Source organism: Ovis aries, chromosome 1 (genome assembly GCF_016772045.2).
Source record: "Ovis aries strain OAR_USU_Benz2616 breed Rambouillet chromosome 1, ARS-UI_Ramb_v3.0, whole genome shotgun sequence".
Classification (NCBI taxonomy): domain Eukaryota; kingdom Metazoa; phylum Chordata; class Mammalia; order Artiodactyla; family Bovidae; genus Ovis; species Ovis aries.
Genome location: NC_056054.1, coordinates 45,588,735 through 45,615,669, shown reverse-complemented (window position 1 = coordinate 45,615,669; position 26,935 = coordinate 45,588,735). Strand labels below are relative to the sequence as shown.

The window sequence follows — 26,935 nt, the reverse complement described above, 5'->3', positions numbered from 1 at the left end:
GCTACCTAACCATCTCATCTTCTGTTGTCCCCTTCTCCTTTTGCCTTCAATCTTAAGCAGCATCAGGGTCTTTTCCAATGAGCCAGCTCTTTGCATCAGGTGGGCAAAGTACTAAAGGTTCAGCTTCAGCAATGATCCTTTCAGTTCAACACTGATTTCCTTTAGGACTGACTGATTATAACCGTTTAGGATTTGATCTTGCAGTTGAAGGTACTCTCAAGAGTCTTCTCTAGCACTACAATTCAAAAGAATCAATTCTTTGATGCTCAGTCATCTTTATGGTCCAACTCTCACACCCATACATGACTACTGGAAAAATAATAGTTTTGATTATATGGACCTTTGTTTGCAAAGTGATGTCTCTGCTTTTTAATATGCTGTCGCAGTTTGTTATAGATTTTCTTCCAACGAGCAAGTGTCTTTTAATTTCATGACTGCAGTCACCATCCACAGTGATTTTGGAGCCCACGAAAATAAAATCTGTCACACCTTCTTTTTTTTCCCCTTCTATTTGCCATGAAGTAAGACCTGTATGCAGGTCAGGAAGCAACAGTTAGAACTGGACATGGAACAACAGACTGGTTCCAAATAGGGAAAGGAGTACGTCAAGGCTGTATATTGCCACCCTGCTTGTTTAACTTATATGCAGAGTACATCATGAGAAACACTGTGCTGGATGAAGCAGAAGCTGGAATCAAGATTGCTGGGAGAAATATCAATAACCTCAAATATGCAGATGACACCACCCTTATGGCAGAAAGTGAAGAAGGACTAAAGAGCCTCTCGATGAAAGTAAAAGAGGAGAGTGGAAAAGTTGGCTTAAAACTCAACATTCAGAAAACTACGATCATGGCATCTGGTCCCATCACTTCACGGCAAATAGATAGGAAAACAGGGGATACAGTGGCTGATTTGATTTTTAGGGGCTTCAAAATCACTGCAGATGGTGATTGCAGCCATGAAATTAAAAGACGCTTACTTCTTGGAAGGAAAGTTATGACCAACCTAGACAGCATATGAAAAAGCAGAGACATTACTTTGCCAACAACGGTCTGTCTAATCAAGGCTATGGTTTTTCCAGTGGTCATGTATGGAAGTGAGAGTTGGACTATAAAGAAAGCTGAGCACTGAAGAATTGATGCTTTTGAGCTGTGGTCTTGGAGAAGACTCTTGAGAGTCCCTTGGACTGCAAGGAGATCCAACCAGTCCATTCTGAAGGAGATCGGTCCTGGGTGCTCATTGGAAGGACTGATGTTGAAGCTGAAACTCCAATACTTTGGCCACCTGATGGGAAGAGCTGACTCATTTGAAAAGACCCTGGTGCTGGAAAAGATTGAGGGCAGGAGGAGAAGGGGACCACAGAGGATGAGATGGCTGGATGGCATCACCAACTGAATGGACATGTGTTTGGGTAGGCTCCAGGAGTTGGTGATGGACAGGGAGGCCTGGCAAGCTGCAGTTCATGGGGTTGCAAAGAGTCAGACATGATTGAGCGACTGAACTGAACTGAATTGAAGTGAAGCTTCCTTCATGGCACAGGTGGTAAAGAATATGCCTGCAATGTGGAAGATCTAGCTTTGACCCCTGGGTTGGGAAGATCCCATGGAGAGGGAATTGGCAACCCATTCCAGTATTCTTGTCAGGGAAATCCCATGGATAGAAGAACCTAGCGGGCCCCAGTCCATGGGGTCACAAGGAGTAGGATAATACTGAGCAACTAACAATGGGACTGGAAGCCATGGTCTTAGCTTTTGAATATTGAGTTTCAAGCCAGTTTTTTCAGTCTCCTCTTTCACCTTCATCAAGATAATGGGGAGGGGGGCAATTAAGAGACTATACCAACTGGTCTTGGAAACAGACAAGTCACTAAATTAAGATGGTAAGAGTGGGAATTGTGAGAAAGAAACAGATTTGACATACATTTAAGATGTAAAATGGGCAGGATTTGGTGATTTAATGTATATTGGAGTTAAAGAAAGGATGGATTTTCACATTGTATGCCTGTGTGGGGCTTCCCTGTTAGCTCACTTGATAAAGAATCCCCCTGCAATGCAGGAAACCCCGGTTTGATTCCTGGGTTGGGAAGATCTGCTGGAGAAGGGATAGGCTACCCACTTCAGTATTCTGGCCTGGAGAATTCCCTGGACTAGTCCATGGGGTCACAAAGAGTCAGACATGACTGAGCGACTTTCACTTTCCCTGGGATGTAATAGGCAGGATTTGGTGATTCAACTATTGGAATTAACTCTAATTCAATTATATTGGAGTTAAGAAAAGGATGGGTTTTTGCATTGTATGCCTGTGTGGATAATAGTAACATTAACAGAGAACTGGATATAATGGAGGAAAAACAGACTGGGGTGGATGCTTAGCTTGGTTTTAAACACATTATGTTTGGAGGAGTTTGTGGAACTTATTTTAGCTATGTCCAGCCTGTAGTTGGCTAAACCAGTTTGAAGCTCAAGGGAGAGGTCAAAGCTTAATGTGAAGTAGTCATTATCCTATGAACAGGACTATCAAATATATTACTATATGGCAGTTTGGAGCTGATCTTAGGGCTTACTCATTTATTGCCAGAGAACGCAATGACAACCCACTCCAGTATTCTTGCCTGGAAAATCCCATGGGCAGAGGAGCCTGGTAGGGTGCAGTCCATGGCGTCGCTAAGAGTTGGACACGACTGAGCGACTTTACTTTCACTTTTCACTTTCATGCATTGGAGAAGGAAATGGCAACCCACTCCAGTGTTCTTGCCTGGAGAATCCCAGGGACAGGGGAGCCTGGTGGGCTGCCGTCTATGGGGTCACACGGAGTCAGACACGACTGAAGTGACTTAACAGCAGCAGGAGCAGCATTTATTGCAGTATCATTCCTATTTTTCAGCATTCAGTTGCAATATTTAACACATCCCAGTATAATAGGTGGGGATACTATTCTTTGTAGGGTCCCTCATGTAATATAATAGAAATATATGTTATGTATTTTACAGAATGCTAAAGTATAAAGTTTATTCATCGTCCAAACATTTATGGAGCACCTGCCATTTATGGGTATTGGTTAGTTGTTCCAAATAGAGCAATGAACAAGATACTCCCTGATTTCAAGGGTTTTACAATCTAGTCAATACATAAGGATAAACAGAAATCAAATTACAAAGTGAGATATGTTTCTAGCAAAAACACTTAAGATGTATAAACATATAACAGAGAAAGGAGCAATTAATTCTCTTCATCTACAGGATATCAGGAATGTTTCTCAGAATAAATGACATCACAGATGTCTTTTTAAAGGTGAAAAGGACTCTGGTTGCTGGGGACAATAGTGAGAGGAAGGAATACTTTGGGAAGAGAAATAGTATCATTTCTTTTGTCACAGTAACCAGCCTGATGCATTTGAAAATGATAGTTTGGCATTACCTGGGAATGCAATGGAAGGGACATGGGTTGGTTGGAGGTATGGTTAGAGAGGCAGTGACACTTATCTACACAAAATTTCTAGATCCATTCCTCTGCACAACAGTTCGCTTATCTAAAGGTTTTAATATAAAATAATATTTTTAAATTGTGGAAAGAAAAACAGCACATTTGGATAACAGGTGGAAGAATTAGACCCAAAAAGTAAAAATTGGAGGCACAGGGACAACCAAGATCAGATTTCACGTCCATCTCCAAGTGAATTAATTTCCTCATAAGGGGTCACTCATCAAATTCCAACACAATTAAGGCAAATATTTATCAAGATTGACTAGCACTTGAATGAGCCCTTGGCCCAAAATAAAGATTCATTTTCAGTCCCTCAATACCACATGTCTTGACTCTTTTCCACCAGGACAATTCCAACCTTGCCAAACAGTGATGCTGAAACTGCACTTCTTTTCTACCTGCCCTTTCTTCACTTGAGAGATTCCCAAAGGATACATTATGCCCCTTAAGTAACTGTCTAGGTCTCTGCCACGAAATTCAATGACAGCTTTTTAGGTATAATTTTGTGAAAGGATTGATGTGTTGAAATCCTTCACTATTTGTGTCACTTCTAGCAATGTCACTTCTATCATCATGCTCATCAAACCTTTTGTACTATACTAACCTTGCAGATTGATTTGCCATGCTTTGCTTGGCTTTTTGCATAAATATTTACACAATATAACCATCATAAGCATAGCTAAAAGTTCCTAAATTCTACTTACTAGGACTTCTAATTACGTTTACAGACTTATTTCTGAATAGAACTATAACTTGCAGTTTACATCCTGGCAACAAAAATTTTGTGATGCAAGAAAACTGCTAGGAGATGATTACAGTGCTCATAAAAATGTCGTATTTCTTAGAACTTTCATGTCTGTATTTGGTGATGAATTTTCTTCTGATTCTCTTTACGAATAAGATAGATTTTTATTTATTTGAACTATCTAGTCAAACCTGACCTGCCTGAAGACCAAGGGATTGTTATATTTGGTTCTAAAATATATCTAAGAAATTGTAATTTGAAAACAGAATTTCATGTGTGAATGTATATAAACATAAAAATAGTATTGTTAGTAAAGTAAAGAAATATCAATCCATAAAAAAAAGCGGGCTGTAAGTCTATTTTTAGAAGAATAAAGGTAGACCTCAGACACGACTGAGTGACTTGCCTTTCACTTTTCACTTTCATGCACTGGAGAAGGAAATGGCAGCCCACTCCAGTGTTCTTGCCTGGAGAATCCCAGGGAGGGGGGAGCCTGGTGGGCTGCCGTCTGTGGGGTCGCACAGAGTCGGACATGACTGAAGAGGCTTGGCAGCAGCAGAAGACCTCACATTATCATTCAACTGGCCTAAATCTAATTGCTGTTCACTAAGCTGACAAATTATCCATTTAGGACTGTCTTCCTGAAAACCCTCTAAGTGGTAAGTCAAGTTGGTATAGAAATATGTGTGTCCTTCATTTGTACTCCATTGTTTCCTTTAAATGAAATGCTCTCCTTTATTCATATGTTACTGTGCTTCATACGTTACTAAGCATGGCCAAAAGCTACCCTGCATCCAAGGCCAGGGGCGGCGGCCAAGAGGAGCTATCCCACGCCCAAGGAGTGGTGGCTGTGCGAGCGCAGGAGGGCCTAGAGGAGCCATTCACATTGAAGGTCAGGAAGGACGGCGGGAGGAGATAACCCTCATCCAAGGTAAGGAGCAGCGGCTGAGCTTTGCTGGAGCAGCCGTGAAGGGATACCCCACGCCCAAGGTAAGAGAAACCCAAGTAAAATGGTAGATGTTGAAATAGGGCATCAGAGGGCAGACACACTGAAACCATACTCACAGAAAACTAGTCATTCTAATCACACTAGGACCACAGCCTTGTCTAACTCAATGAAACTAAGCCATGCCCATGGGGCAACCCAAGACAGGCGGGTCATGGTGGAGAGAGCTGACAAACTGTGGTCCACTGGAGAAAATGGCAAGCCACTTCAGTATTCTTGCCTTGAGAACCCCATGAACAGTATGAAAAGGCAAAATGGTAGGATACTGAAAGAGGTACTCCCCAGGTCAGTAGGTGCCCAATATGATACTGGAGGTCAGTGGACAAATAACTCCAGAAAGAATGAAGGGATGGAGCCAAAGCAAAAACAATACCCAGCTGTGGATGTGACTGATGATAGAAGCAAGGTCCGATGCTGTAAAGAGTAATATTGCATAGGAACCTGGAATGTCAGGTCCATGAATCAAGGCAAAAAGGAAGTGGTCAACAAGAGATGGCAAGAGTGAATGTCGACATTCTAGGAATCAGTGAACTAAAATGGACTGGAATGGGTGAATTTAACTCAGGTGACCATTATATCTACTACTGCAGGCAGGAATCCCTCAGAAGAAATGGAGTAGCCATCATGGTCAACAAAAGATTCTGAAATGCAGTACTTGGATGCAATCTCAAAAATGACAGAATGATCTCGGTTCGTTTCCAAGACAAACCATTCAATATCACGGTAATCCAAGTCTATATCCCAACCAGTAATGCTGAAGAACCTGAAGTTGAACAGTCCTATGAAGACCTACAAGACCTTTTAGAACTAACACCCGAAAAAGATGTCCTTTTCATTATAGGGGACTGGAATGCAAAAGTAGGAAGTCAAGAAACACCTGGAGTAACAGGCAAATTTGGCCTTGGAATGCGGAATGAAGCAAGGCAAAGACTAATAGAGTTTTGCCAAGAAAATGCACTGGTCATAGCAAACACCCTCTTCCAACAACACAAGAGAAGACTCTACACATGGACATCACCAGATGGTCAAGACCGAAATCAGATTGATTATATTCTCTGCAGCAAAAGATGGAGAAGCTCTATACAGTCAACAGAAACAAGACCAAGAGCTGACTGTGGCTCAGATCATGAACTCCTTTTTACCAAATTCAGACTTAAATTGAAGAAAGTAGGGAAAACCACTAGACCATTCAGGTATGATTTAAATCAAATCCCTTATGATTATACAGTGGAAGTGAGAAATAGATTGAAGGGACTAGATCTGATAGAGTGCCTGGTGAACTATGGTATGAGGTTCGTGACATTGTACAGGAGACAGGGATCAAGACCATCCCCATGGAAAAGAAATGCAAAAAAGCAAAATGGCTGTCTGGGGAGGCCTTACAAATAGCTGTGAAAAGAACAGAAGTGAAAAGCCAAGGAGAAAAGGAAAGATATAGGCATCTGAATGCAGAGTTCCAAAGAATAGCAAGAAGAGATAAGAAAGACTTCTTCAGTGATCAATGCAAGGAAATAGAGGAAAAGAACAGAATGGGAAAGACTAGAGATCTCTTCAAGAAAATTAGAGATACCGGGGGAACATTTCATGCAAAGACAGGTTCGATAAAGGACAGAAATGGTATGGACCTAACAGAAGCAGAAGATATTAAGAAGAGGTGGCAAGAATACACAGAAGAACTGTACAAAAAAGATCTTCAATACCCAGATAATCACGATGGTGTGATCACTCATCTAGAGCCAGACTTCCTGGAATGTGAAGTCAAGTGGGCCTTAGAAAGCATCACTACGAACAAAGCTAGTGGAGGTGATGGAATTCCAGTTGAGCTATTTCAAATCCTGAAAGATGATGCTGTGAAATTGCTGCACTCAATATGCCAGCAAATTTGGAAAACTCAGCAGTGGCCACAGGACTGGAAAAGGTCAGTTTTCATTCCAATCCCAAAGAAAGGCAATGCCAAAGAATGCTCAAACTACCACACAATTGCACTCATCTCACACGCTAGTAAAGTAATGCTTAAAATTCTCCAAGCCAGGCTTCAGCAATACATGAACCGTGAACTTCCTGATATTCAAGCTGGTTTTAGAAAAGGCAGAGGAACCAGAGATCAAGTTGCCAAATCTGCTGGATCATCAACAAAGCAAGAGAGTTCCAGAAAAATATCTATTTCTGCTTTATTGACTATGCCAAAGCCTTTGACTGTGTGGATCACAATAAACTGTGGAAAATTCTGAAAGAGATGGGAATACCAGAGCACCTGACCTGCCTCTTGAGAAATCTGTATGCAGGCCAGGAAGCAACAGTCAGAATTGGACATGGAACAACAGACTGGTTCCAAATAGGAAAAGGAGTATGTCAAGGCTGTATATGGTCACCCTGCTTATTTAACTTATATGCAGAGTACATCATGAGAAACACTGGACTGGAAGAAACACAGTCTGGAATCAAGATTGCCGGGAGAAATATCAATAACCTCAGATATGCAGATGATACCACCCTTATGGCAGAAAGTGAAGAGGAACTAAAAAGCCTCTTGATGAAAGTAGAAGAGGACAGTGGAAAAGTTGGCTTAAAGCTCAACATTCAGAAAACGAAGATCATGGCTTCCAGTCCCATCACTTCATGGGAAATAGATGGGGAAACAGTGGAAACAGTGTCAGACTTTATATTTTGGGGCACCAAAATCACTGCAGATGGTGATTGCAGCCATGAAATTAAAAGATGCTTACTCCTTGGAAGAATAGTTATGAGCAACCTAGATAGCATATTCAAAAGCAGAGACATTACTTTGCCGACTAAGGTCCGTCTGGTCAAGGCTATGGTTTTTCCAGTAGTCATGTATGGATGTGAGAGTTGGACTGTGAAGAAGGCTGAGCACTGAAGAATTGATGCTTTCGAACTGTGGTGTTGGAGAAGACTCTTGAGAGTCCACTGGACCTCAAGGAGATCCAACCAGTCCATTCTGAAGGAGATCAACCCTGGGATTTCTTTGGAAGGAATGATGCTAAATCTGAAGCTCCAGTACTTTGGCCACCTCATGCGAAGAGTTGACTCATTGGAAAAGACTTTGATGCTGGGAGGGATTGGGGGCAGGAGGAGAAAGGGACAACAGAGGATGAGATGGCTGGGTGGCATCACGGACTCGATGGACGCGAGTCTGTGTGAACTCTGGGAGATGGTGGTGGACAGGGAGGCCTGGCGTGCTGCGATTCATGGGGTCGCAAAGAGTCGGACATGACTGAGCGACTGAACTGAACTGAACTGAACTGAAGCTGGCAAATTATCCATTTAGGACTGTCTTCCTGAAAACCCTCTAAGTGCTAAGTCAAGTTGGTATAGAAATATGTGTGTCCTTCATTTGTACTCCATTGTTTCCTTTAAATGAAATGCTCTCCTTTATTTATATGTTACTGTGCTTCAAGGAATTCCTCAAGCTATATTCTTTATTTTAATGCTTCCCTAATCATAAATCACTCTCTATTAATCTTATTCTCTAAGAATTTACAATTGTAATTTGTGCCATACAGTTAGGGCTTCCCGGGTGGCCTTCAGCAGTAAAGAATCTTCCTGTGGTGCAGGAGAGGTGGGCTGGATTTCTGGATTTGGAAGATTCCCTGAAGGAGGTATGGAAATCCACTCCAGTATTCTTGCCTGGAGAATCCCTGGGACAGAGCAGTTTGGTGGGGCTATAGTCCATAGGGTCGCAAAGAGCTGGACATAACTGAAGCGATTTCACCTCAGTCATGTCTGACTCTTTGTGACCCTATGGACTGTACCAGGCTCCTCTGTTCCTGGGATTCTCCAAACAATAATACTGGAGTGAGCTACCATGCACTCTTCCAGGGGATCTTTCCCACCCAAGGTTCGAACCCATGTCTCTTTTGTCACCTAAATTGGCAGACAAGTTCTTTACCACTAGCTCCTTACCACTAGTGCCATGTGGGAAACCTGGAGCTCACACACACATGCCATATAATTAATTGCTTCATTGTATTGGGCTCGTCAAAAAATTGGTTCAGATTTTTCCATAGCATCTTACAGAAAAACCCAAACAAAATTTGGCCAACCCAATATAATGCTTTACAATATTCCTTGATTATTTTTATGTTAGTCTTCTCTCCCCAGTGAGAATGTAAACTTTTCTATGACTCTCATAGTTTTGAAGACTGTTAGTTACTTAAACTGGTATATTTCAACAAGTGTTTCATGTCCAGAAGAACCATTCATTTATGAATTCATCCAATAAATTGTACTGAACTCCTTCAATGTGCCATGCATTGTTTTATGCAATAGAGATGTATCAGTGACCAAGACAATGATAAAAAGTTAGAACATCACTGAACTTTTTAGTTAGGGGAATCTAAAAAATATATAGGGCTTCCCTGGTAGCTCAACTGCTAAAGAATCCACCTGCAATGCAGGAGACCACAGTTCAATTCCTTGGTTAGGAAGATCTGCTAGAGAAGGGATAGGCTACCCACTCCAGTATTCTTGGGATTCCCTGTGGCTCAGACAGCAAAGAATCCACCCGCAATGCAGGAGAACTGGGTTCAATCCCTGGGTTTGGAAGATCCCCTGGAGGAGGGCATGGCAACAACCCACTCCAGTATTCCTGCCTGGAAAATCCCCATGGACAAAGGAGCATAACAGGCTATAGTCCATGGGGTTGTAAAGAATCGGACATGACTGAGTGACTAAGGACAACACAGATAATAATACCTAAACAAGCTAAAATATGCTATGTCAGTTACTCATAAAGACTATTAAGAAAATCAAATCAGGAAGGACATTGGGATAACACCAGTTATTCTGAAGTGCACAATACTGTAATTTTAGCTATGGGCAAGATGTAGGTTGGTAAATCTCTAGAAGTTATTCACCCAGCACAAATGAAACTTTATACCCACTGAATAACAACTATTACTTGTCATGGCTGGATTTAGTTATTATTTCTTAGGGTAACTTTATCTAACTGCACTGACTGGATTATGTCCTACTAGTATGCATGCCCTTCACTTTCAATGTACCTTTAACTCAATTTTTACTTAATCACTGATAATTATTTCAGTTCAGTTCAGTTTAGTTGCTCAGTCATGTCTGACTCTTTGCGACCCCATGGACTGCAGCATGCCAGGTCCGTGTCCATCACCAACTCCAGGAGTTTACTCAAACTCATGCCCATTGAGTCAGTGATGCCATCCAATCATCTCATCCTCTGTCGTCCCCTTCTCCTACCACCTTCAATCTTTCCCAGCATCAGGGTCTTTTCCAGTGAGTCAGTTCTTTGCATCAGGTGGCCAAAGTATTGGAGTTTCAGCTTCAGCATCAGTCCTTCCAATGAATATTCAATACTGACTTCCTTTAGGATGGACTGGTTGGATCTCCTTGCAGTCCAAGGGACTCTCAAGAGTCTTCTCCAACATCACAGTTCAAATTCATCAATTTTTTGGCACTCAGCTTTCTTTATAGTTCAACTCTCACATCCATGCATGACTACTGGAAAAACCATAGCTTTGACTAGATGGACCTTTGTTGGTAAAGTAATGTCTCTGCTTTTTCATATGCTGTCTAGGTTGGTCATAACTATTCTTCCAAGGAGCAAGTGTCTTTTAATTTCATGGCTGCAATTACCATCTGCAGTGATTTTGGAGCCCATCCCCCCAAATAAAATCTGCCACTGTTTCCATTGTTTCCCCATCTATTTGCCATGAAGTGATGGGACCAGATGTCATAATCTTACTTTTCTGAATGTTGAGTTTTAAGCCAGCTTTTTCACTCTCATCTTTCACTTTCATCAAGAGGCTTAGTTCTTTGCTTTCTGCCATAAGAGTGGTGTCATCTGCATATCTGAGGTTATTGGTATTTCTCCCGGCAATCTTGATTTCAGCTTGTGCTTTATCCACACCAGCATTTCTCATGATGTTCTCTGCATGTAAGTTAAATAAGCAGGGTGACAATACACAGCCTTGACATACTCCTTTTCCTATTTGGAACCAGTCTGTTGTTCCATGTCCAGTTCTAACTGTTGCTTCCTGACCTGCATACAGACTTCTCAGGAGGCAGGTCAGCTGGTCTAGTATTCCCATCTCTTGAAGAATTTTCCACAGTTTGTGGTGATTCACACAGTCAAAGGCTTTGGCATAGTCAATAAAGCAGAAGAAGGTGTTTTTCTGGAACTCTCTTGCTTTTTCTATGATTCAATGGATGTTGGCAATTTGATCTCTGGTTCCTCTGCCTTTTCTAAAACCAGCTTGAACACCTGGAAGTTCACAGTTCACACATTATTGAAGCCTGGCTTGGAGAATTTTGAGAAATACTTTACTAGCGTGTGAGATGAGTGAAACTGTGCGGTAGTTTGAGCATTTTTGGCATTGCCTTTCTCTGGGATTGGAATGAAAACTGACCTTACCCAGTCCTGTGGCCACTGCTGAGTTTTCCAAATTTGCTGGCGTATTGAGTGCAGCACTTTCACAGCATCATCTTTTAGAATTTGAAATAGCTCAACTGGAATTCCATCACCTCCACTAGCTTTGTTTGTAGTGATGTTTCCAAAGGCCACTTGACCTCGTATTCCAGGATATCTGGCTTCAGGTTGGTTATCACACCACTGTTATTATCTGGATCATGAAAATATTTTTTTGTATAGTTCTTCTGTGTATTTTTGCTACCTCTTCTTAATATCTTCTGCTTCTGTTAGGTCCATACCATTTCTGAACTTTATTGTGCCCATCTTTGCATGAAATATTCCCTTGGCATCTCTAATTTTCTTGAAGAGATCTCTAGTCTTTCCCATTCTATTGTTTTCCTCTATTTCTTTGCATTCATCACTGAGGAAGGCTTTCTTATTTCTCCTTGCTATTCTTTAGAACTCTGCTTTCAAATGGGTATATCTTTCCTTTTAATTATTTATTTAATGTTGAATGCATGTTCTAGAATGTAAGTTTCATAAAGGCAAGGATCTGTTTTGTTCATGTCTATTTCTTTGGCCCCAATAATAAGGCCTTAAGTTAACAAAGAAATACATACAACACACAAAGTTTAACCAACTAGCTTAATGACAGAGGAGTCCTGCTTTATATCCTCATAATGCCTAGACATAACATTTTTTGACTGATTCTTGCTTTATTCTAATAAAATGGAGGGCCATGTTCATTTGGAAGAAAATGAGGATTTAATGAACATATGAGAACACAGGAGACCCCCAAAAACATTAAGAAGAAAACATCATCAACACGAATATCAACAAAATCACCAGATATAATGTTTGGCCAAAATTATAACAAATACTACTGAGCACTTATTATTCACCAGGTATTGCTCTAAATATCTGAGATACATCAGTGACTCAAACAGAGTAATATCCCTCCTGTCACATAATGTAGTTTATATTTTGGGGCAAGAGAAGGGGGACAAAACCATAAAAACTAAGTAAATTATATGTATTGAGAAGATGGTCACTGTTATGGGAGAAAAATGAGCAGAGACAGGGAGACTGGATGTTCCAATGCCAAAAAGTGTGATTGGGTAGGCCTTGTTGAGCAGATGATATCTGAAACATGTTGGAAAAAGTTTTACTCAAAGACTGAGAAAAATGTACACTGTAAAGTCACTAAAATAATCTCACAGAGGTTAAATCACATATCTGAATGCAAGGGGAAATAAGGCCTGAGTGAGTCAGGGACATTAGTAAGAGGAGGGGAGTAAAATTTTCTGTCTTCAGTTTTATGATTGAGGATTTAGTTTTTCAACAAACATTAAGCTAGAGTTGTAACATAAACAAGGAAAAGGTGTTATATCATTTCCTAAGAGAAAACATGTAAAGCATATTTTCAGTTAAAAATTCAAGTTATTTAGAGATGAACTGAAAATCTTACCATTTTTACTGATGTCGAGTTCTTTAAGGTTTACTAAACTAGCGATAGTGGTTGGCAGATTTGAAAGGTCATTGTCAGGAATACTTAGCTTTTTTAGAGCTTGACAGTTGAACAATTGCTGTGAAAAGAAAATAATAATTAGTTAGATCTTAATTTGGTTATATCCATTTATATATAATCTTAGAAGCAACATTCAATTCACCATCTTTACCAATGTGGTAATAAAAGGGCCAGTACAAAAGTCTCACTTTCTTCCACACCCTTCCACAGAATACTCTGGATTCTTTTCAGAATTTTTTCACATTCCATCCCCACGTTAGTCCCTCCCTATTGTCTGCTACCCAGATTCGCCACCCAAGGTATTCAACATTTCTTTCTTCATTAACATTAATGTTTAATTTGCCAGTGAACCAATCGATTTTGTTTCTTTGAAATAATTTCTCAAGTAGCTACTTCCTTTTTATTCCCTCAGGTACCAGGATTACCTTAATTCTCTTTCACCACAACCACAAATTACTTCCATTTAATCACGTCAAACAGCTGTTTATCAGACATGCAAGAAATGCAAAACAGTTGCATATATGCACTCACATTTCTTTTGTGTACCCCCACACTGCTTCATAAATATCTAGCAAATGAAACATTTAATCTCTGATATTTAATGAAAAATGACCACTAGTAGTTGGTTCATTTCTGCCACTAATTCAAAAGTACTAGATGGGGACAAGTCAAGTGGTAATACAAAGGTTCTCAAATCCAGCATGGTTTTAATCACTGGTGGGTGGAGGTGCTTGTTAAAATGTGGGTCTTTGGGTTTTGCCCAACGAAATACTGATATGATGGGTCTGGGATGAAGATAAAAATCGTCACTTTTAATAAGTTAGTTCCAAGTTAGTCACCTGTTAGTTACTTAATTAGTTCTCAAGTTTCAAGTTAGTTGCTCAGTCATGTCTGAATCTGCAACCCCATGGACCGTACCCTGCCAGGGATTTCCCAGGCAAGAATACCGGAATGGGTAGCCTGTTGCTTCTCCAGGAGATCTTCCTTACCCAGGGACTGAACCTGAGTCTCCTGCATTGCAGGTAGATTCTTTATCATATGAGCCACCAGGGAATCCCAAGAAATAATAGTGATATGGTTATTTTTTACGTAGGTGTTTCCAGTATCTTGTTTCTGGAAATAATGCAGTTAGATTTTTTTCACTATGTCCATCTCACCTTAACTACTCAAGATTTGAACAGCTGGGACTGAAATTTCTTATTCATTTCTGAAAGAATTATCTTAATGGGATCTTTTCTGTTTAACATTTCTAATTCTGTTTTGCTGAATTTCCACAGATGAAGTCTCTGGTATCCATGACTATGCAATTGGCAAACAGTACATTTAACTATTGCTTTTTCTCACACATAATTCATAATTTATATAGTACATGGTTATTATTTCTTAACTCAGTTTTTTCTACAAAATATATTGTGTTAGTTGTTATTTAGGATAAATACATTTGTCATTTTTGGCTCCTTACAAAGCTCACTTGCAATATCTCATGTAGTGCTAGAATTTCAATATTCTCCATAGAAATGTTGCTACTTACTGTTATAAAATCTAAAAAAGAGAACTTCAATAGACAGTTTCCCTAACTACTAATTTTCCCTTAATATATAGGGAAAAAAATATCTACACTCATGACCAGAGTTAACTTAAATTTTTGTCTAGGGTCTATCATTCTATTAAGACCATTGCACTACATGCAATGTGGTTAATTATAGCTGCAGATACATATATTTTTAAATCAACCCTATCAATCTTGGTTGATACTGGTAAATGGTATTAGTTACTCCTTAGTATATTATAACCATTTTATGCAAAATTCAGATAAATTATTTTCAAAACATTCTTTTTTTTTCAATCTGTAAATTCAAGTCTTATTTTCTCAACTAAATTCTCAGCTTATCTCAAGAATTAATAGAAGCTACATTCTTCTTCAATTTTAAATGAAGCCACATGAGGAAGAAAAGGTTTGGGAATTTCTGAACACACTATTACATTAAGAGATCCAAGATATGGTACAGTGGTTAAGAGCATGGCATTGGAATCAGACTGATGTGGATTCAATCCCCACTTATCTACTTACTAGCTGTATGACCTTGGGAAAGTTACCTGACATCTCTGAACTCTATCAATTTCCTCATCTGTAAAATGGGGATAACATTACCTTACTTGAAGGATTGTTGAGAGAATTAAATGAGTTACTTTGTGTGTGTGTGCGTGCGTGCATGCTAAGTCACTTCAGTCATGCCCAACTCTTTGTGACCCTTTGGACTATAGCATGCCAGGCTCTTCTGTCCATGGGGTTCTCCAGGCAAGAATACTGGAGTTGGTTGCAGTGCCCTCCTCCAGGTGATCTTCCTTATCCAGGGATTGAATGTGCATCTCTTGTGTCTCCTACACTGGCAGGCAGGCTCTTTACCTTTAATGCCTGTCATCAATTTTAAGTCTTATACTTTTTCACATATATCTTTGATATTTGGGATTCATCTCCCAATCTAGATTGTTATATTTTTAAAGCAGTTTTTTTTTCCCTTCATGGTACTATAATAATGGTAATGCTGTGTCTTATCATCAATAACCTTGGATTTGATAAAATGAATTACTTGTAAAAATGCAAAACTACATTTGGCACATAGTAAGAGCTTGATAACTATTAGTCTTTACTAATATTTACATGTTAATACAGAAATATATATATATATACTTGCATAATAATCTATTCCTTACTTTTCTAGATGATGAGGTCTCTGAAGGCAGGAGTCACGTCTGATTCATCTTGGTGTCAATTTATTTCACCTCTGTATATAACAAAGTGACTGATATAGTGCCCTATACATACTGTATGTTGAATAAATATATTTGAAAGTATACTTAGATAAGTAAAGTGAAAATGAGGAAAGCGCTAAGTTCCATCTTAAGTGGTACTTCACTGGTTTGGAAGTTTCAGATAGACTAACAATCTCAATGGAATCTAAATTTAATAAACAAAGCAGTGAACTCTTGAATATGAGTCATGATGTCTATAAGCTGGCAAAGAAATGAAGGCATCTTAAAGATTCTTTAAATATTCAAACTTTGAATGAAAATGAGGTACAGAATTATCATAAATTCTTCAATATAGTATAAGACAGCAACTATAATTAATAATTAAAGTAAACCTCTTAATGATTATGGTTATTCTGCCTTTAATTTACTAATGATATTTCCCATTTCAAAAAAATGTTCTGAGTCTTAAAATATTTGAGTACTAAAGTGTTCTTTTTCTTGGACTGAAGGAAGCAATTTAACTCTGACAGAAACTGGTTTAAGAAGACTATGCAATTTAAATTACTGACTCCAAACAGGAATTGGTAGGTGTTTGTAAGGGAGCTGATACCAAAGAGAAAGACCTAACTGTTGAAAATAAAACAGATTTGGGACCAAAAACGCACATTCTAAAAAGTGTTACTCATTAATTTATGGAAAACCATTCAATGATATCTGCCACAAAACTGAACAATATGCTAAGTGAAAGGTACATAAAATGAATAAGACACAGCAATTGAGCTCAGTAGATCAGCTTACAGTGTAATATTTAGATATTAAATACCATGTGAAAAGACTATGCTAAGGTAAATATCAGATGTAATGAAAACACACTGGTAGAAGTCTGCTCGAATTTACATTGACAATGGTGATGAGGTTGACTCATGAAAGTATATCTGGAAGAGGTAATTAAAAAATGTGTATCACCTAAGAGCCAGCACAAGATAACCAGATAAAGGCTAAACAAGGATAATGTATTTATAGTATCTAAAGATACTCCAAATTCAAAGACTGTGTAACTCAAACTAGTTTCAAATATATGCTTGACATCATGAGGATATTAGGATTGTGGAGGGAATTCTCTATGTGTACAACATCCTTATGCATTTAAAATATGTTTATTGAATGCCTAGTATATGATATGGTTTATTTCAACACTGAGCATAAGGACATGAGATTCCCATCAATCCCTATTTTCAGAATGGTAGGCTAAATATTCAAAGGAAAATTTTTTAGTGCAATGAATTACACACACACACACACTCCTTTAATACATAGCTGAGCTCTGGCTGAAAAATACTGGAATTTCTCAAATTCCAGAATAACAAGAAAATGTTACTACACAGAGTTGAGTGGGTCTGTATTTAGCTTCTGCTCTGGTGGTATCTGTTGGTCTCTGGTGGCTGAAGACTAAGGGTTTTTTTTTTTTTTTTTGCCAGTGGAATATAGAAGACTGCTTGGGGTCTGAACAGAGGTTGGAGACTGGCTGAGAGACCACTCTATACACAGTTGGGTTCTCCTAAGGGTAATACTTCAGTAAAGGAAGGAAGAAATCTGGGTTCTGCAAAAAGAGTCAGTGGTGAATATATGACTTTCTCAGTCTTGGGTGAGGTGAGGAGGGAGGAAGGGAGAAAGGAGGGAAGGAAAGAAGGAGGGAAGGAAGGATGGCAAGAAGGGAAAGGAGAGAGGGAGTAAGGGAGGAAGGAAGAAGAGAATGAATAAAAAAGATAAGGAGAAAAAGAATAAAACAAACCCAAAATGTCTACTTGTGGGATTAAAATATCAGTGTAGGTCAAAATAGAAAAAAGTATGGTAGTGGCATAAATATAGATATGTAGATGAATGGAACAGAACTGAGAGCCCAGAAATGAACTCACTCATATATGGTCAATTAATATTTGACAAGGGAGCCAAAAAGATGCAATGTGGAAAGGATAGGCTCTTCATTAAATGGTGTTGGGAAAACTGGATAACTGCAAGTGGAAGAATGAAATTGTACTCCTATCTTATATCAATCACAGAAATAACTCAAAATGAATTACTGCCTTAAATATAAGACCTGAAACTGTAGAGTTTCTAGAAGAAAAGATAGGGGAAAAGCTCCTTGACATTGGTATTGGCAAAGAGTTTTTGTGTATGACACCAAAAGCAAAGGCAACAAAAGCAAAAGTAAACAAGTAGGACTGCATGAAACCAAAAAGTTTGTACAGAGCAAAAGAAGTGATCAGCAGAAATAAAACATACAGAATGGGAGAAAATACCTGCAAATCTTTATCTGAAAAGGGGTTAATATCCAAAATATACATGAAACTCATACAACTCAATACTAAAATATCAAATTTAAAAATTGGCAAAATATTTGAATATATACTTTTCCAAAGAAAACACACAGATGGCCAATAGGTACATGGAAAGAAGCTTGTCATTATGGGTCATCAGGGAAATGCAAATTAAAACCACAATGAGATAAGAACTCACACTTGTTATCATTAAAAAGACAAGATACAACAAGTGATAGGAAAGAAGTAGAGAAAAGGGAAACTGTGTACCTTGTTGGTGGGAATGTAAATTGGCAGAGTCATCATGAAAACCGCATGGAGGAGCCTCAAGATATTAAAAACAGAACTACCATATGATACAGTAATCCCATTTCTGGGTATATATACAAAGGAAATAAAAATGCTGTCTTGAAGATGTGTTTGCACCCCCATGTTCCCTGTAGACAAGACATAGAAAAACCTGTGTGTTATAAGCAGATGAGTGGATAAAAATATGAGATCTATATACACACACTGCTGCTGCTGCTAAGTCGCTTCAGTCGTGTCCGACTCTGTGCGACCCCATAGACAGCCGCCCACCAGGCTCCCCCATCCCTGGGATTCTCCAGGCAAGAATACTGGAGTGGGTTGCCATTTCCTTCTCCACTGCATGAAAGTGAAAAGTGAAAGGGAAGTTGCTCAGTCGTGTCCAACTCTTAGCGACCCCATGGATTGCAGCCCACCAGGCTCCTCCATCCATGGGATTTTCCAGGCAAGAGTACTGGAGTGGGGTGCCATTGCCTTCTCCGAGACACACACACACATATATACAATATGTGCTACAGAATGCATGATTGGTTGAATCCTCACTTACGGAATCATGGATCTGGAGAACCAACTATGGAACTTGACATCCACAGATTTTGGTATCTGTGGCAAGTCTGAAACCAACCCACGTAGATAGCAAGGGAGGACAATATACAGATTTACAACTCTGTGGGGGTCTGTGCCCATAATCCTTATGTTGTTCAAGAGTCAACTGTATACACAAGGGAATATTATTCATCCATAAAAAAGATAAAGTCCCATCTTTTGTGACAAAATGGATGGAACTTGAAGGCATTACGCAAAGTGAAATAAGTCAGGCAGAGAAAAATAAATATTTTCTGTATGATTTCACTTGTATGTGGGATCTGAAAGAGTTGAACTCACAGAAATAGAAGAATGGTGGGAGAAATAGGAAGATGTTGTTTAACGGGTGCAAATACTATTTGGGATGAAAATGAAAGAGTTAAATAAGCATGCAGCTTAAAAAGACAGAAAAATATTAGCAGAATGTAGTACCAGGATGAGTTCAGTCACTCAGTCATGTCCAACTTTATTGTAGGAACAATAAAGAAACAAGTCCCTTACAACCCACAGTGGTCTATGAAGCAGGAAACAAGCCCCAGACTGGGAGCTCCTTAAACAGAGGAACCACATCATTTCCAGGTCATTGCATGTATCTTATAATGGGCTCCATCTTTTAATTTTTTTTTATACTGTGAAATCTATATACACAGGAATATATGTAATACATATTTTTTAATTATATGATAAAACAAAGAGCCATATTCCTCAAACCAGTTTAAGAAAGCTACTTTATTCTCCTCCAAAACACGTCCCTTGTCATCTTACCTGATCCACCAAAAGTAACCAACTTCTCATTCTCTCTCCTTTTACCACAGGTCTAGTAATCCTAAACTTATATACTGCTGAGATTTGTCTGTTAATCGTTATGTAAATGAAATAATGGGGGTATACTTTCTTCTGCAGCTTGATCTTTTCATTCAATACTGTGTTTTAACATTATTCCATGTTAATGTATATAATCCACTCATTCATCTTTACTACTTTATGCTTCACATAACACAATCTTCTCATATATTCTACTGTTCACAGACTTTTGAGTTATTTCCAATTTTTTGAACAATGTTGCTAAGTGTGTGTATATATCTCCTAGTGCACATATACAAATGTTTCTCTGAGGCGGGTAGGCATACATTCACATTTACTAATAATAGAATTTTGTTTTTCCAATGTGACTGTAACAATTTAAAGTCCTATTAACATGGATAAGAATTCTCATTTCCTCACATTATTTCCAAAATTTGACATTTTCAGACTATTTTTTTCCAATATGTGGTATGTAAAATGGTAACACATTTTATCTATTACTAAAAAAACTGAACACTGTTTCATGTTTTATTCATTTAAAAGAGTTCATCATATATTCTGAATATGAATTTTTTGACAGTTCTCTCAAAATATGGCTCATTATTCCATTCTTTTTATGGTAGTTTTTGATAAAAAGACATTTACAATAGTCAAATTTATGTCTCAGTTTTAGTGTGTGCAGATGGTCTCCTATTTTTTCCCTCCTAAAAGTTTTAATGCTTTGATTTGACTCATTTGGGATTTATTTTTGAGAATGAAGTGAAGTAAGGATCCATTCTTTTCTCTTTATAGATGACCAGTTGTTCCATTTTAAAAATAGGGCATTATTTTTTCCACTGATTTGCAACACAAATTCTGTTGGGTTTCCAACAGAGCTTCAGATTTTCTATCTGTAGTCCACTGGTCTATTTGTCTATCTCTCATTCTAGCTTGGTAATCGGAACTCTATGGCTCTGACTTGTGCTTATGCTAGAGAAGAATGGGGAAGGGATAGAGGAAATTTCTAGAGAAGAAAGAAACAGTCCATCCAAGCTTTGAAAGAGAAGAGGTTCTGTGAGCAGAAGGCAGGGTGGGGAAATCGGGGTAGATTGGGAAGAGGCAGGGCAGTACAGGAAGCTGTAATGGGAGGAAAGGCCCCAAGGTATGTTAGGAATGGCAAAAAATTAAAAGTGACTCTTTTCTAAGCTTTGTGGAGGTGGATAGGAAATGCAGATTTTAATCAGAACGTGAAATGCTCCATGGTGACCTACATGGAAAGGAAATTCAAAAAAGAGGGACTATAATAGTATGTATGTATATATATATATATGTATACATATGACTGGCTCACTTTTCTATACAGCAGAAAATAACACAACATTGTAAAGTAGTTCAGTTCAGTTCAGTTGCTCAGTCGTATCTGACTCTTTGCGACCCTATGGACTGCAGTCTATACTTCCCTGTCTAGCACGAACTCCTGGAGCTGTACTTCAATAAAAAATAAAAAATAAAAGCAGTCAGGGCTTTATCCCACAGAAGTTGTTCAGATGATGATTTTTAATCATTTTTGAGTCAATCTTACTGACACTCTGTCTAGAAACACACATCCACACACATCCACACAAACATACACATTTGCAGCCAATTTCAAGAAGCCTGCAAATCACTGGAAGCCCATGCATGGCTTTATGGACCAGCTTAAGGACCTCTGTGATAGGTCATGCCATGCTAAAGTAATTAACCTCCAATTAAAATGAATAAATTAAAAAAAAAAAGCAAATGTGAGCAAGTCCATCTCTTGCCTATACTGTATTCAGTGGCTCTCTCCTCTCTTTGGGACAGTCCAAGTTTCTTGATACAGCTTTCAATGCTCTTTACCTCTCTAGAATCTCATCTTGTCATTCCCCTGTCTCTTGTTTCTTTCTCACACCTTCCCTCCTGCCATCCTGTGGGACCACATCTTCAGCTACACTGAGCAGCGTCATATTCTGTATCCACCTGCTCTCCTTTACTTTTGTAAATGCCAGGTCTCCAGCTGATGCTTTCTTCCACCCCATCCTTCCCCACCTCCCCTCAACCCTCTGCTTCAAGCTCAGGCCCTCTCACCTCTCTGGTTACAGCTTAAGACTGGTTTACATGCTTTATTTGTGGATACTTTCACAACATTCTGTACTAATCTCTACTGAAGCCTGGATGCCCCTGTTTTGGGATTACTAGACCGTAAGCTTCTTTGGTTTCTGCAGCATCTACAGTGTATAATGCAATGCCTGACACATGGTATTTTCTCAGTAAATAGTTGTTCTTTCATGAAAATTCTGAGGCAGGGGGTGGGTGGTAAATAATAAGATAGTGCCATTTCCTGAGTGCTTATTATACAGGTGCAAGACACTAATCTAGATTTTAAAGTATATGAATCTCCTTCTTGCAACAATGTTGCAAGGAAGGTGTTATTATCCCTGCTTTGTAGATGAGAAAATTTAGGAGGTTAACTTTTACAAGGTCATATATATAGAAACTGCCAGAACCAGCATTCAAATTCAGTTTTGTCTGGAAACAAAGCTATTTCTACTGCAGCATATTGTTCCCTCTGTACCATCAGATCTATGCAAGGGAAAGACAATTGTGATAATTGACAGCTGGTGGCTTTCTGGGAGGGGAAAGTGAATGAAAGAGGGGGAATCTCCAGCCTATCATAATGATCCTACAGAGGTTAGGGAAGAAGACTTGGATTCAGTGACTATCTTTTAACAGCAAGGTCCTGAATTTGAGTAAATTTGAGTACATGTTATAGCGCTTTGTGAACCCTGAACTGCTACATAAATGCAACACACTATAATTTGGATTAACATTTTATTATCACCTTTATGCTCAGGCTTGGAAAATTAAGGACACAGTGATGACATCATGAATATGAATGGTTAGATCTCAAAATGTAATTCCTTAGAAAGAATAAGGTGTTTTATTTTTTCCTACTACAGATGTTAAAAGTATGAGTTGCCTGTGAACTGTGAAAAGATAAACCCATTTCCTGAGAAGTTTGATGTAAGGTCACTGTCGTACAACGAGAGTGTTATTAATGCCCTATGTTGGCACAAGTGGATTCCATCAGGGAAAAGAGGCGATTGTCTAATGAGTTGGTGTTACTGAATGGCTGGTTTCTTAGCAGTTCTTGCTTTGAATCCCCTTGAAAGTGTTCAGCCTGCAGCATTTCCAAACTCCAGATGAGTTTGGAAATGAAAGCTGTTTCAAATAAATAATTATTTTGTGCATATTACAATAAAATGCTTTTAAAATTATTTAGCTTAATAGGTATTAATAATTATCTTTAGTTAGAAAAGAGCCAATTCAAAAATAATAGAATAAAAATAATTCTAATGTAGGCACTTGGTGAAATTGTAGGCTTCCAATTATGACATTCATTCACTTCTTTCTTTACTTTCTCCCTCCCTCCTCTTTCCTTCCTTCCCTCTCTCCTTCCTTTTTATCCTTCCCAATTCCCTTCCTTCCAGACTGCTTATATTCAATGAGCATCTCTTGAACATCTGTGTGTGTTTGTGTGTGTGTGTGTGTTATTCATTCAGCTGTGTCCAACTCTTTGTGACCCCATGAACTATAGCTCTCCAGGCTCCTCTGTCGATGGAATTCTCTGGGAAAGAATACCGGAATAGGTAGCCATGCCCTCCTCCAAGGGATCTTCCTGACCCAGGGATAAAACCCTGATCTCCTTCGGTCAGATTCTTTATCATCTGAGATACCAGGGAAGCCCTCGTGAACATCAACTCAGTGACAAACACAATGTCAAAACCCAAAGAGGAATAACAAAGTATTTCTTTTCTCAAGTATACAGTCAACTGTGTGTGTGAAAGTCGCTCAGTCATGTCTGACTCTTTGCAACCCCATTGACTGTAGCCCACTAGGATCCTCTGTCCATGGGATTCTCCAGATAAAATATTGGAGTGGGTAGCCATTCCCTTCTCCAGGGGATCTTCCTGACCCAGGGATTGAAATGGGTCTCTGCCTTGCGGGCAAATTCTTAACTATCTGAGCCACCAGGGAAGCCCATACAGTCAACTAGTGGTTATAATACACACACAAAATAAAATGCAATGTAGTAAAAATAGGTGGGGCTTCTCTGGTGGTCAGTAAAGAACCTGCCTGACAATGCAGGAACACAATAGATGCTGGTTCTATCACTGGGTCAGGAAGATTCCCTGGAGAAGGAAATGGCAATCTACACCAGTATTCTTGCCTGGGAAGTCCCATGGACAGAGGAGCCTGATGGGCTTCAGTTCAAAGGGTTGCAAAGAGTCAGACAAGGCTGAGAGACTAAACCACCCCAAAACAGATAAATACTACCACAGAACAAGGGCCTTGCAAAGCACATTTTATTCCAAGAGAAACATTCCTGGACTTTGGCCTTGTCCTAGAAAATATGGGATGCTTGGATTTGTGTGCCTTTTTAAATGATTCTACACTAATCCCTCACATTATAATCCACCCCTTAAATGTTCGTAAGTAGGGAGGGACTAACTCAGATTTTTGTTTTTGAGAAACTGGCACCTCTGACCGGAGAAGCAGGCAGAAGGACAATGACAAAATATCTAGGTGAAAAATAATGAGAGTTTTAGTCAAGGCACTATCAGGAAGAGTTAGGAGACACACTGGGTCAGTTCAGTTCAGTTCAGTCGCTCAGTCGTGTCTGACTCTTTGAGACCCTATGAATTGCAGCACACCAGGCCTCCCTGTCCATCACCATCACCCGGAGTTCACTCAGACTCATGTCCATCAAGTCAGTGATGCCATCCAGCCATCTCATCCTCTGTCGTCCCCTTCTCCTCCTGCCACCAATCCCTCCCAGCATCAGAGTATTCTCCAATGAGTCAACTCTTTGCATGAGGTGGCCAAAGTACTGGAGTTTCAGCTTTAGCATCATTCCTTCCAAAGAAATCCCAGGGTTGATCTCCTTCAGAATGGATTGGTTGGATCTCCTTGCAGTCCAAGGGACTCTCAAGAGACTTCTCCAACACCACAGTTCAAAAGCATCAATTCTTCAGCGCTCAGCCTTCTTCACAGTCCAACTCTCACATCCATACATGACCACAGGAAAAACCATAGCCTCGACTAGACGGTCCTTAGTCGGCAAAGTAATGTCTCTGCTTTTGAATATACTAACCAATATAGGCTGGTCATAACTTTTCTTCCAAGGAGCAAGTGTCTTTTAATTTCATGGCGACAGTCACCATCTGCAGTGATTTTGGAGCCCAAAAATATAAAGTCTGACACTGTTTCCACTGTTTCCCATCTATTTCCCATGAAGTGATGGGACTGGATGCCATGATCTTCGTTTTCTGAATGTTGAGCTTTAAGCCAACTTTTTCGCTCTCCTCTTTCACTTTCATCAAGAGGCTTTTTAGCTCCTCTTCACTTTCTGCCATAAGGGTGGTGTCATCTGCATACTGGGTAGAGGACTCATAAAGACTTGGTGCCAGTAACATGGGCAGTCAAAGAAGTGGGGATTTTATGATTCAACAACACTTTAAGGTCTCCAGCAGCAATGGAGCTGTGGGCTGGTGTGAGAGGTATGGAGATAGTAAATGCTGGTAGTATCAAATAAAATTGAGCCTGTAGGGGAGGAGAAAGCTTATAATCCCTTCCAGTACATTTTAGCAATATTGGATGTATTGTACAGAAGCGCTCTTTTCTTAGATGGCAACTGCAATAAATACTCAGTCATTTTATCCTCAGGTCAGTTCAGTCACTCAGTTGTGTCTAACTGTCTGTGACCCGATAGACTGCAGCATGCCAGGCTTCCCTGCCCATCACCAACTCCCGGAGCTTACTTAGACTCATGTTCATCGATTGGGTAATACCATCCAACCATCTCATCCTTTGTCGTTCCCTTCTTCTCCCGCCTTCAATCTTTCCCAGAATCAGGGTCTTTTCCAGTGAGTCAGTTCTTTGCATCAGGTGGCCAAAGTATTGGAGTTTCAGCTTCAGCATCAGTCCTTCCAATGAATAGTCAGGACTGACTTCCTTTAGGATGGACTGGTTGGATCTCCTTGCAGTCCAAGGGACTCTCAAGAGTCTTCTCCAACACCACAGTTCAAAAGCATCAATTCTTCAGCACTCAGCTTTCTTTATAGCCCAACTCTCATATCCATACATGACTACTGGAAAAACCATAGCTTTGGCAAGGTGGACCTTTGTTGGCAAAGTAATGTCTTTGCTTTTTCATATGCTGCCTAGTTTGGTCATAACATTTCTTCCAAGCAGCAAGTGTCTTTTAATTTAATGGCTGCATTCACCAGCTGCAGTGATTTTGGAGCCCCCCAAAATAAAAATCTCTCACTGTTTCCATTGATTCCCCATCTATTTGCCATGAAGTGATGGCACCAGATGCCATGATCTTAGTTTTCTGAATGTTGAGTTTTAAGCCAACTTTTTCACTCTCCTCTTTCACTTTCATTGAGAGACTCTTTAGTTCTTTCTCACTTTCTGCCATAAGGGTGGTGCCATCTGTATATCTGAGGTTACAGATATTTCTCCTGGCAATCTTGATTCCAGCTTGTGCTTCATCCAGCCTGGCATTTCACTTGATGTACTCTGCATTTAATTTAAATAAGCAGGGTGACAATATACAGCCTCGACATATTCCTTTATCATTGCGGCTGTTTTTAAAATACAGATATTCTCAGCAACAAGTTTTCCAAATGTTGAATCATTTCTCCCTTTGGGACAAGTTTATTTTAGCTTTTGTCACTGTCTTAGAAGGAAGGGAATCTATTGTTTTACTGGAATAAGAGCTGTCTGTTTAAATATATAAGATACAGAAGGTTGCTATGGCCATTCTACATGATAACAAATTTCATTAAGATTTTTTAAATGAACATATTCTTTAACTTACATATTCATGATTACTTTAGCAAGTTAATAGCACCAAGAAACAAATAGGAAAAATTAAAAGTTGAATATAAACAGCACCACTTTAAATGTTCTTAATTTTGACCTAGCTTAACTGTTGTTAG

General features: G+C 39.3%; 1 protein-coding gene across 2 annotated transcripts in view; it reads right to left on the bottom strand.

The window, feature by feature from the left end:
• LRRC7 (leucine rich repeat containing 7) overlaps window positions 1–26,935 on the bottom strand; it is a 621,984-nt gene that overhangs the window by 338,433 nt on the left and 256,616 nt on the right. For both annotated transcript variants that reach the window (XM_027971033.3, XM_060410795.1), the window contains exon 4: window positions 13,105–13,222. In XM_027971033.3, coding sequence (XP_027826834.2) covers window positions 13,105–13,222 — 118 coding nt within the window. The remainder of the gene's footprint in view (window positions 1–13,104; window positions 13,223–26,935) is intronic.